Source organism: Bos javanicus, chromosome 5 (genome assembly GCF_032452875.1).
Source record: "Bos javanicus breed banteng chromosome 5, ARS-OSU_banteng_1.0, whole genome shotgun sequence".
In the NCBI taxonomy this organism is placed as follows: Eukaryota; Metazoa; Chordata; class Mammalia; order Artiodactyla; family Bovidae; genus Bos; species Bos javanicus.
The window spans coordinates 43,996,190-44,008,587 of record NC_083872.1 but is presented as its reverse complement, the minus strand read 5'-3'; the positions used below and the strand labels follow the sequence as shown (position 1 = coordinate 44,008,587).

Here is a 12,398-nt window from a genome sequence, read left to right as displayed (position 1 = left end):
ACTTATGAGCCTCCTTTCTGAAGAGTAAGAATACTAGTAAAATAAACAAAGGGAAATTGACATTTTTATAATATGTTGAGCTCAAGCCATTATTCTTCCTTTGAGCCTGAGTTGATTGCTTAAAGTGTCTTTCAGAAAGGTTATATCCCCTCTTCCCATACCTAATAAAAGGTTTGAGTAAAACTAACAAGTGGAAAGCAGGTACTTCAAAATATTCAACTTATATTCTGAGGAACTGAGTATGATGGAGTAGATTTTAATCTGTGGAACTAATAAATATTTAAATAGGCAACAGAATAAGATATTGAAAAGTTAAACACCTATGGGAAAATGCACCAACAGAATTATGCAGGTTTTAGGAGATTTGGTAAAGTTTTTTAAAATCTCACACAGCAAGAAACATCTGTAAGTCATGCTTACTTTGATTTGGAGACCAGATCTGAGAAGAGCCAGTGGCTGAAAGAAAATGTTTCCCTGTGTTAAAGGACTCAGTCATGAGTTGGTTGGGCTTATTGACTTTTTCTTGGCCTGAGTCTATTTCAACCAGGGAAGAGAAAGGCATCCAAGTTGCTGTACTGGGACTAAGCCATCAGTACAGTTTTACAAGTATGCAGTATACACATTCTACCACGACCGGGTATGCTTTGGTTGGACACCAGCTTAAATCTCTCTTCTCCAGAAGTTTCTAATTTAGCTTATGGGGAGATCTCATCTGCTGATTGTGAGATATATCTCCAACTTTACAATGAAAACCATTGGGAATGTATGTTAAGTTTATAGGGAATGTTGCTAGAAGGCTCTTATAAAATGAGAGCTACTCCTGTATGACTACAGGAGAATTTACGGTTTTCCAATAGCCAGCCCTTCAGAACTGAACAGTCTTGCCTCAGAAAAGTGACAAAGTAGAGGTGTTTTATAGGAGACTTAAAACTTCTTATTTCCAATCCTGCTTTGGAAAAGCCATTTTCATAATTCTAAGCTGCAAGCTCAACTTCACCTTTTTATTACCGTTAAAAAATACCTTATCCCGTCAGAAACTAAATCCTATCCTAGGGTTCTATGTCTCCAGGAATGTGGAAACACGCTTCTGTGAAAATAAGGCAACTCTGTAGTTCAGCTACCAGACTTTATAAATGAGCTGTTTTCCTGCAAATTCAGCAGGAAAATAGAACAAAAGGTAAGGAAAAAAACAGGATAGATAAGTCTGGTTTCCTCTTCTCTTTATGCCTCATTTGCCTTGTAAATTAGCCTTCTATGGAAGTAATCATAAACAAAACTCATAGCAGGAAAAGTGCTTGAAAATTATTATTTGAAGAGCTGGAATCCAGGTAATCTTGAGGCTTTTTAGACAGCACATATATTTAAAAGGGAAATAAATATTCAATTTTCTAGAAAATCAGTATATATTAAGGTCCATTTCTTCTTAAAGAGAAGTATCACACTGGGGAAGAGTCTCAGCAAACTGGCCTTGCCTTCCAGTCATCTCACTCCCACTTGCTAATGAGATGAAAAAGTCCAGCTTCCTCATCTACCCCCAGCATCCCTCTGCACTCAGCCCCTAGGGGTTCCTCCTTTGAGTGTGGAAGAGAAAACATTTCTCTAGAAGATACATGGTTGGCTTTCTCTTCTCTCTTCCTCCCTCTTTCTTGACATCCCTCCTTCTATCCTTCCACAAATATGTATTGAGCACCACAGATGAGACTGGCATTGTCGAATGTGGGAATACAATAGTGAATGAGAGGCAGTGTTCCAAAAGCTCACAGTTGGGTGACTGGATAAGTAAACCAGCCCTTCCACTTCATGTAAGAAGTACTAACCAGGACAGACAGAGACACTCAGGAATACACACTAGCTTTGCTTTCTCGCCTGAAATTCCACATAGAAATTAGTTTCACATCTTGTTTCTTTTTCATTGCCATGAAAGCAGAACATATTGTGTTAACTTATATCTCTTGTTAAATAAGGTTAATGTCTTTGTGTTTTGCCCAAAATTATACTGAAAAACATAGATATTATTTAATGCACATGAAGGGCTGCAATAAAGAGGACATTTACTTGAAAAAAATCTGCAAATTTAAAGAAATTATTGAAAACACTTTAAAATTCTTTTGTGAGGTTAGCTTAGCAACTCACTAAATGATGGCTTTTACTATCCACTTTAAAAAGATATACTTTTTTTTCCCACAGCCTTAACAACTATTATCTGAATGGTTACCTTTTCAAAATTGCTTTTAAAATGCCTTTTTGGCTCTGACAGATCATAACCACTCCCCTGGCTTCCTTCCCCATCAGTAAACTCTGGCCCCACACCAGTGATTTGATTCTTCTTCTCAGATGACTTCAGCTCAGTTTTTACTTTGCATGTGTGCTGAGTCCATTCAATCATGTCTGACTCTGTGAGACCCTATGGAATGCAGCCCAACAGGCTCCTCTGTCTGTGGGATTCTCCAGGCAAGGATACTGGAGTGAGTTGCCATGCTCTCCTTCAGGGGTTCTTCCCAAACCAGGGATCAAACCTGGGTCTCTTATGTCTCCTGCATTGACAGGCAGGTTCTTTACTATTAACACCACCTGGGAAACTCGAGCTCGCTTTTTTTTCTGTATGGATCACATTATGCTTGGAGTTATCGACAATTCAAAAATGCTAACAGAGGTTCCCTATTCTGGAGTTTTTTTTTTTTTTCCTTTTCTTTTCTTTTGACTGCCCCACTCAGTACATGGGATCTTAGTTCCCCTGACCAGGGATCAAACCCATGCTCACTGCAGTTGGAAGCGAGAGTCTTAACTGCTGGACCACCAGGGAAGCCCTGGAGGTGTTGAGAAAGGGCAAAAATACATGAAAGTTAAGTAACAAAACAGAGATAATAGCCCATTGGTACAGTGATCGAGAAGATATCACTAACTGGTCACCACTTTGAGGATTCAGTAATAATACACACTACAGCATAATAATAATACACCCTCCACTGGAAAGGCTGGAGCTCTGAGCTACAGTGAGCTAATTCGGGATGGTGTCTTAGTCGGCTGGAGCTGCCAAAATAAAATGCCATAGACTAGGTGGCTTAAACAACAGAAATTTATTTTCTCACAGTTCTGGAGTCTAGAAGTCCAAGATTCAGGGGTTACCAGATCTGATTCCTTGAAGTCTCACTCCTGGGCTCAAAGAAGATACACAGTTGGCTTTCTCTTCTCTCTTCCTCCCTCTTTCTTGACGTCCCTGCTTCTATTCTTCCACAAATATGTATTGAGCATCACAGCTGAGTGTGGCCTTGTCGAATGTGGGACTATAACAGTGAACAAGAGGCAGTGTTCCAGAAGCTCACAGTTGGGTGTACAGCGATGCCTTCTCTCTGCCTCCTTGCAAATTCTCTCCTCCATACACACAAGGCTTTTCATGTCCTAATCTCCTCTTGTTATAAGAATGCCACACACATTGAATGAAGGTCCATCCTAACAACTTCACTTTAATGTAATTATTACTTTAAAGGCCCATCTCCAAACACAGTCACGTTCTGAGGTACCAGGGGTTAGGGCTATATATGTGAAAATTTGGAGGGCTTTAATTCATTCCAAAACAGATGGCTTTTTGGAGAAGGGAGACAATAAACTAGACCTGTAAGAAATGGCATAGGGAGGACTTCCCTGGTTGTCCAGTGGTTAAGATTCCATGCTCCCAATGCACGGGGCCCAGGTTTGATCCCTGGTCAGGGAACTACATCCCACACGCTACAACTAAGACTTGGCACAGTCAAATCAATGAAAACAAACAAACAAACAAACCAATAGTGGCATAGGGACGTGATGGGCTGAAAAGTGGGAGAGAGAAAGGGTGGGGAGACATTCGGCCGACTGACAAGCTAGGCTACACACTGGGTTTCTTCTCATCCTGAGCAAGCTTTAAGACTGACAGACGGTTTCCTCTTCAACAGGCAGAAGCACATCATTCTTGGCAGCAGAGGCACAAACCAACGTTGACTGGAGGAGTGATTGTAAGTTTACATTTACTCTCTTCTTTGGCTTTGTGGAGCGAGGCAGAACAACAACAAGCTATGAAAGTGATACTGGAGAGAGGTACAGGGACAGAGGCTGCACTCTGCCCCAAACCCCTGTGGGGATTACAGTTTTTTGTAACCAATGCCAACCTAACTATTAAGGAAGCATTGGAAATGGTTGCATACTGCTAGGCATTGTGGTTGATCTTCATGGATTCTAATAATTTATTTGAACTTCCTGCTCTCTTCTTCTATTTTTCTGCTGTTTTTAGTTGGTTTTCTGTTTTCTAAAAAATATATATATATATATATATATATCTTTCCTTATTGGCCAGATTGCATGTCCCATTACACTGTCCATTTTCAATAAATTTCAACTTAGTAGGACTTCAGTGATTCAGGTTTTCTTTTGGACGTTATGGGGCTATCTACTGGAGCTTGGGTTTTCTTTTATTTTTTTAGTTTTCTTAAAATATACCGTAATGGCAACAAAAGCCTTCTCCCCTTCTCTCTTTATCTCATTTGAAAGCAAATGGAATCCATTTATCTAGAAAACTCTTATTTCGCATTCTGTAATTTGGAGCCTGCAACTGGAACACAATGCTCTTTTCCTCTGCAGAAGCATTTACTTTCTCTATTTCTTCTCAATTCAGGGATTGATACAACCATCAGTTCTATTCAGATTATGGAAATCCAGCAAATAATAGATCGGCGCTATTGCAGTAGAAGCCTCCAGTGCGGGTGTGTAAGCCCCCCACTATCTCCCATTGTTTCTGGAATTTACTCAGGGCTCAGGGCTTTGGAGATTGGAATGAAAGCTGTTGTTACATGGCAAAATCGATGTGTGCTTACATGGCTCCTCAAGTGGAAAACACATTTGTTACATGGTGGACGAGGGAATCGTAAAATGGTTGGTATTAGCAAATGTCAATAAGCCATGGCTCCAAAGATTACAGTCTCCTGGTTTAAAGGGTAAGTCCAGAGCAAAAAGCTTAGGGGGCAGCTCTCGGAGGCCACATACCATAGGCACAGAGCTGTTAGTTAATTTTATAGAAAAGGAAGGCATTATTACTGATGGCTCTGAGTTACGAGTGAGCTGACATTTATATATTTTAATAACAAGGGATATCATTATTTTAATTGCTGAAAAAATAGAGCGTATCCTAACCTTTTCAGTTAAGAGGAAAAAAATCTAGGCATTGCAAAAGTTTACGGCAACATTCATCTCTTGTGAATCACATGCGTCGAGGTAATGACGAATCTAGAGGCATAGAGGGCAAGCACAGAAGCTTCAGTAAACACACTATGCGGGGTGAAGGTATTAAGAATGGAGAGGCTTTATTTGATAGGTATTTACTGGTTTAGTTAAGCCTGCTCATATTTCAGCCTGCTAGGTTAAAGGCAAGGCTGCACATTTTGCAGACCTCAGGCTCTAGGTGCTCAGTCTTCAGTGGTTACAGCATGTTGGCTCAGTAGTTGTGGCACACAGGCTCAGTTGCTCTGTAACATATGGAATCTTCACAGACCAGGAGTTGAACGCATGTCCCCTGCATTGGCAGGTAGATCTTATCCACTGGATCACCAGGGAAGTCCTCTCAGCCTTATTTCTTTTTAAGCTTGATATAGCTTAGGCTTCAGGCTGATGGTCCTGACTTTTATAAAACAATTTTTTATATATATATTTTTCATTTTTGGCTGTGCCACACAGCTTGTAGGATCTTAGCTCCCCGACCAGGGATTGAACCCATGTAGTGAGAGTTCGGGCGTCCTAACCACTGGACCACTGGGGAATTTCCTGGACCTGATTATTGAAAATAACCTGTATGACACTTTATTATATGTTTATGACCTTTACATTCATTATCTCATTGAATTCTCACAAAATCACACAAAGTTGGTATTATTTATCCCCATTTTGAAGTTAAAGAACTTGAGGCTCAGTGAGCCTGAAAAAGTCAGAGACAGACATTAATTGGTTTGGTAGAATGATGTGATGATGAATAGTAAGATGATTTGGGTTCAAATTCCAGTTGACAAGAAGTTCATTATCCTTGCGTACCTGCTTCCCATCTGTAAGATCAGGATATTTACTACCTAAGTAGTTGGGTTTCAGGGAACCACGCAGATACTGGGAGGCACACAGCAGGAAACGACTTCTATTTATCTAAGCTTACTGTGGTAGGACAAAGTCCTCCTGATTCCAATTCACATCTGTTGCTTTTATTTTTGCTTTCTCATTTTTAACAACTCAGTATAGCATTTATTAAAGAGAATTTAAAATGACTGGCCCTTTGCCCCATTTATCTGGTTTTATTTCTGTATATAATTCAAGGGATAGGAAGGTCATAAGAACTTGTATTAGATACAATGTGCCTTTTTGCTTGAGTTTTCATTACAATATGAGTCAAAGGAACTCCCCCCTTTTCCCAACCATCCCTCCCCAAGGGTGGGAGGAATCCCTGTATAAGCATTTCTATCCTGCGGTTTTCTCCATTACTCAATGATAATTAGGACTGTAATAATTTTACTTGATTCCATTTTTGAAAGTACGTGGTATTTCCTGCTGATGTTGTCTAAAAGGGAGTGATTTACTGTATCAAAGCAGGTAGTTATTATTTCCAGTTCTTTCCAGAGGGACTGTTTAGTTTGAGGCCTTTGCCTCATTTGTTTTCTGAAATCTCTGTCTCCTTAAGGGAAGTTGAAGTCATTTCCTATTGGTTTAGTTTTGTACATTTGGTGGAGGTTTTGACTTTCCATCATTTCTTCTGTGTATTCTAAGAAACTATGAATCTGTTTGTGGTATATTTGATAGAGTTTGACCTGGAAGAGATCACTTTGAAATTTGACAGGTATATCTCTGAAAAACATGAAACTGTGCCATGTTAAACTTGATTTTCTATATCTATCACATATAATAGAATATTTCACAGTTTATGTAGTATTCAAAAATAGAAAAAAGACTGAATCCTTCCCTGCATATTTTGATTTGTGATTTTATTTTTTTCCCTTAATTAGGTCTGGAAATTACTATTACCATATTCCTGTTAATAAGTACACACCCACCAATGTCAAATTCTCTCTGGAAATCAAGTAAGTTCATAGCTGTAAAAGATAATTCTGGTTTTATTATATTATAATTCTGTTTTTATTATCTGACTACCAAGCCTGAGTTTCCCTCACAATTTGATTAATAATTTAGGAAGTAGAATGTTTTCAGTTAAAGAATGACGATTGGGTTGAGAGGTGGGCCAGAAGCCTGGGACCTTCCAAGCTTCTTCCAAAGGATAGAAAGGCTGTGGGCTGTATGCTCACACCTGCAAAGTGAGCCTGACCTTGGATTTGATGTTCTCAGGCTGCCGACTGCCCTTGGCTGTGTCCCTTTGAATTGGGGTGGGAGCTAGAGTAATAGCATGTTCCCTGGATGGGGCGCTGCACATTTCTCTGAGCTCCTGGGAACATTGCAAATGCAGATACCATCTACTTCCCCGCAGGGGAGTTAAAAAATGGAGTCAGAGTTTGGAGCTGGCAGACCAGGGCTCAGATTTTGTCTCCATCACTTATTAATTCTATAATCTTGGAAAAACCACTTATCCTCACTGACTACTGTTTATTCATCTATAAGATGAATTTGACATTATATCATAACATGGAGAGCCTCTGTGAGAATCAGTGATAATAATAGCAAAATTAATTACTACCATTTGCTGAGCACAGACTATATGCCAGACACTCTACACTTTACTACTGGGTCATATAGTCCTCACAACAACCCTCTGCGGTTGGTGTTTTTTTCTAGTTTATACTTTTCAGATGGAGAAGGCAATGGCACCCCACTCCAGTACTCTTGCCTGGAAAATCCCATGGACGGAGGAGCCTGGTAGGCTGTAGTCCATGGGGTCGCTAAGAGTCGGACACAACTGAGCGACTTCACTTTCACTTTTCACTTGCATGCATTGGAGAAGGAAATGGCAACCCACTCCGGTGTTCTTGCCTGGAGAATCCCGGGGACGAAGGAGCCTGGTGGGCTGCTGTCCATGGGGTCACATAGAGTCGGACACGACTGAAGTGACTTAGCAGCATACTTTTCAGATGGGAGCACTTAGTTTAGAGAGGTCAAAAAGCTTGCCCTGAAACTCAGAGCAAATAAGTGGTGGAGATGGGCTTCCAATCAGCCCTTCCATTCGACCATCACTTTCTTGCCTCCCCAGTGAGGTGAGACCTGTAAGAACATTGCCCCGTCCTGGCACACAGCAGGCACTTCACATTATGACTACCTTTCCTCCAAAATCACAAAACTCTAATCTATTTTATCAGCTATTTTGAATAATCATGGTACTTTAGAAGACTTTCACAGAAATTATGAAGTGAGGTACTCACCATGAAGATGGTGTTTGTGTCTCTTGATGTTAGTTTCTCCTTTGTCCCTTCCACATTTCCTCTCTCTCTTTCCTTTTCCCCTTTCTTTCACTTTCCTCTGCCCTCCCCTCTCTCCCTCTGCTTCCCCAGCTCTGTTATTCTTCCTCCATCATTTCCTCCCATTCCACTCTGGTGTCTTCCTCTGTTTCACTCAGACTTCATACTCCTTCTTTCATCAACTTTGCTTCTGCTGCTGCTGCTGTTAAGTCGCTTCAGTCGTGTCAACTCTGTGCGACCCCATAGATGGCAGCTAATAACACAAGACAACTGCTTGCCTTGAAATGGTCTTTTTCAAGCAGCTAAAATTTCATGACTCAGAATCCACCATATTACAAGGGAGAGCAAAAGCTAAGTGTACTATTCTTTAGCACTCTCTGAGCTGCCTGGGACAGCGTTTCCTCATTTGTCCCTAGCTTCGATGGAAGGAAGTAAGCTGAAGTCGTATATCCCTTGAAGTGGCAAAAGGTTGTCTTGAATCACTGAAAAGTGGGTGTTAGTCACTCAGTCGTGATCAACTCTTTGCAACCTTATGGACTGTAACTTCTGTCCATGGAATTCTCCAGGAAAGAATATTGGAGTGGGTAGCCATTCCCTTCTCCAGGGATCTTCTCAACCCAGGGTTTGAAACTGAGTCTCCCATGATAAATCAGGCTTTAGGAATCATTTTTTTTCTAACAGTGGTGATCTTAAAGTAACACATATACTCAACCAAGATTGTAGTTGTCCCAGAAATAGGTCGACCTCATCCTCCTGATGATGATTCCCAGGCCAACCTTTAGAGAAGAACCATTCTTTCTGACATGTCTTCCACTCTGATAGCTTTGAAAGTGAAGTGAAGTCGCTCAGTCGTGTCTGACTTTTTGCGACCCTGTGGACTGTAGCCCACCAGGCTCCTCTGTCCATGGGATTCTCCAGGCAAAATACTGGAGTGGGTTGCCATTTCCTTCTCCAGGGGAATCTTCCCAACCCAGGGATCGAACCCAGGTCTCCCACATTGCAGGCAGATGCTTTAACCTCTGAGGGACCAGGGATAAGAACTGATAATTCCTAATGGGGCTCACCCCACACCCATACCTGTGTTGTCTTCTTCTCTGATTCAAATGAGACCTATCCAGACCAGAAGTTTGCAGAATTTCAAATCCTGGAAATGTCAGATGAAAGCAAATTCAGCTGCCAGTGAAAAGAGAAGGGATATACCCCAAAATTACTTTTTAAATCTATGGAGATAAGAAGTTCTAATATTGAAATGACTTAAGTCATGAGACTAGATTTTCAAGACTGTTGTATATTACCTCAGTTTTAGTTTTAGTCAGTTCCAGTCTACTATATAATATGGGGTGGCTTAAACCACGGACATTCATTTCTCACAGTTCTGGAGCCTGGGAAGTCCAAGATCAAGGCACTGGCAGATTTGATGTAGGATGAGAGCCCACTTCCTGGTTGATAAGTAGCCGTCTTCTCTCTATGTCCTCACATGGCAGAAGGGGTGAGAGGGCTCTCTGGGGTCCTTTTCATGAGGGCACTAACCCTACTCATCAGGGTTCCACCGTCAGGATCTGTCACTTCCTTAAGGCTCTGCCTCCTGACACCATCATATTGGAAGTTGGGATTTAGACATACGAATTTGGGGGGTGGGGGACACAAGCATTTAGTTGACAATAGTAGTCATCTGAGATCGAGTTTCTTTCTTTTATAATGAGATGTGAATTAGTATATTGGCATTCGTGAGTTTTGTGTAATAGCAGGTCTATTTGGAACTTTGAATGGATTCCAAAGTTATGTTCCCATAAGCCCTCTTCTTCTCACGGTGTAGCCTATGGGAGCTGATAACTGCTTTTCCACTTGCCTTTTCTTTCATTTGTCTCTTGAAGCACAACAGAGCCACTGATAGTCTTCCAGTGCAAGTTCACCCTTGGAAATATGTGTTTCCGTAGTAAAATAGAGGCCAAAGGGATGGAAAGTCAACAGGAAGTCTCCCAGGAGATGACACAGGTAACAATTTCCAGCTCCTCAGCATTCTGCATTCCAGAAGTGCATCTATAGTGGTGGCACAGCCTCTGATTCTCACAAAGACAGAGATGCCATGGGTCACATGTCAGTGTTTCCCTTTGCTGACCCTGGTCACAGAAGTTGGCTCAGCATCTTCTGTGCATCCTTTGGAAGCTACAGACTTCTCCAGCAACACCATCAAAAACTGTTGCCACAAACACCTCTCCTACTGCAATCAAGGGAATGCTTTTCAGCCTGGGCTTTTTCCAGCAAAGAGTAAAATGTAGTTATGTGATGGACCTCTCTTTCATTCATTATTTAGGGGTATCAGCACATTTGGAGCCTCCCTGTAGCACCACTCTTCGACAGTGGGTACCATTTCCGGGTAGCTGCACCGGTAAGCTCTCTTTTTTTTTCTTTTCAGTAAGAAAGAAATGGACCATTAGATAAATAGAGAGGTAAATGGTGGTGGTGGTGGTTTAACCACTAAGTTGTGTTTGACTCTTGAGACCCCATGGACTGTAGCCCACCTGGCTCCTCTGTCCATGGGATTTCCCAGACAAGAATAGTGGAGTGGGTTACCATTTCCTTTTCCAAACAGATAAGTAGATAATTTTAATTACAACTAATTCTTACATTAATCATTCTCTCCCCCAACTCCCCTTCTGACAGGATTTAGCTGACTGTTCAACGGACCCTTATTTTGCTGGGAAATTCTTTACAGATTACTTCTTTTACTTCTATCGACATTGTGTGTAATTTATTCAAGTTTGTTTGGGGACTCTGCCCAAGAAAAATACTTCAATACAGTTAACAGAAACTTTTATCCTCTTGCAACTTCTCTCTACCCATTGTAAAACATTCACGTTTATTGCCAAAGGGCTTTTTCCAGGCTTTGGCTACCAAAGGTTTTGAGACATTAGTGAGGAGAATAAAGTGTTTGCTGGAATTTGAGATACTGTAGTGTTTGATTTTGCCGTGACTATGAGGAAAACATTTCCTGGAGTAAACAGCACTGTTGGATTTGAAAATACTGTTTCTGTTCCTAAGGAAGCTGTGAGGTCAAAATGGGCAGGTTTGACTTTACTTTGTCTTTGTATATCTCAGTGCTTTTGAGGAAAACAAAAGACCCACTTCAGCCGTGTCAACTTGGACCCACTAAACAGACTCTTGAGAATTTGTGATTTGGTGTGTGTTGGGGGAGGGGTGGGTGGTATCTGATGCTGAGCTCACATTTAGGCAAGCTATTACTATGTGTATATGTGTGTGCATGCACTTGAACTACATACACTATAACTTGCTAATAAACTGGATTAAAAAAATAATATCTTTGTAATGTTACTTTGTAATGTTTGATGGGTGCTAAACTTTTATGCTTACTTCTTGGAAGGAAAGTTATGACCAACCTAGATACCATATTCAAAAGCAGAGACATTATTTTGCCAACAAAGGTCCGTCTAATCAAGGCTATGGTTTTTCCTGTGGTCATGTATGGATGTGAGAGTTGGACTGTGAAGAAGGCTGAGCGCCAAAGAATTGATGCTTTTGAACTGTGGCGTTGGAGAAGACTCTTGAGAGTCCCTTGGACTGCAAGGAGATCCAACCAGTCCATTCTGAAGGAGATCAGCCCTGGGATTTCTTTGGAAGGAATGATGCTGAAGCTGAAACTCCAGTACTTTGGCCACCTCATGCGAAGAGTTGACTCATTGGAAAAGACTCTGATGCTGGGAGGGATTAGGAGCCGGAGGAGAAGGGGACGACAGAGGATGAGATGGCTGGATGGCATCACTGACTCGATGGACGTGAGTCTGAGTGAACTCCGGGAGTTGGTGATGGACATGGAGGCCTGGCGTGCTGCGATTCATGGCGTCGCAAAGAGTCCGACACGACTGAGCGACTGAACTGAACTGAAACTTTTATGTCCTCTTGGGAAGCACTGGCTTGTGACAAGTCCTTTAAATTAACCCAGTCTAGGCTCAGATAAGTTGCATTTGATCTTTC

At 41.3% G+C, this 12,398-nt stretch overlaps 1 protein-coding gene across 1 annotated transcript in view; it reads left to right on the top strand.

Annotated features, from left to right (window-relative positions):
* The window catches only part of MYRFL (myelin regulatory factor like), a 125,114-nt gene extending 113,763 nt beyond the window's left edge, over window positions 1–11,351 (top strand). The window contains exons 20-25 of the mRNA XM_061416489.1: window positions 3,930–3,989; window positions 4,646–4,733; window positions 7,008–7,082; window positions 10,280–10,400; window positions 10,720–10,794; window positions 11,070–11,351. Coding sequence (XP_061272473.1) covers window positions 3,930–3,989; window positions 4,646–4,733; window positions 7,008–7,082; window positions 10,280–10,400; window positions 10,720–10,794; window positions 11,070–11,156 — 506 coding nt within the window. The 3' untranslated portion in view covers window positions 11,157–11,351. The remainder of the gene's footprint in view (window positions 1–3,929; window positions 3,990–4,645; window positions 4,734–7,007; window positions 7,083–10,279; window positions 10,401–10,719; window positions 10,795–11,069) is intronic.
* The last annotated feature ends 1,047 nt before the right edge of the window (window positions 11,352–12,398 follow it).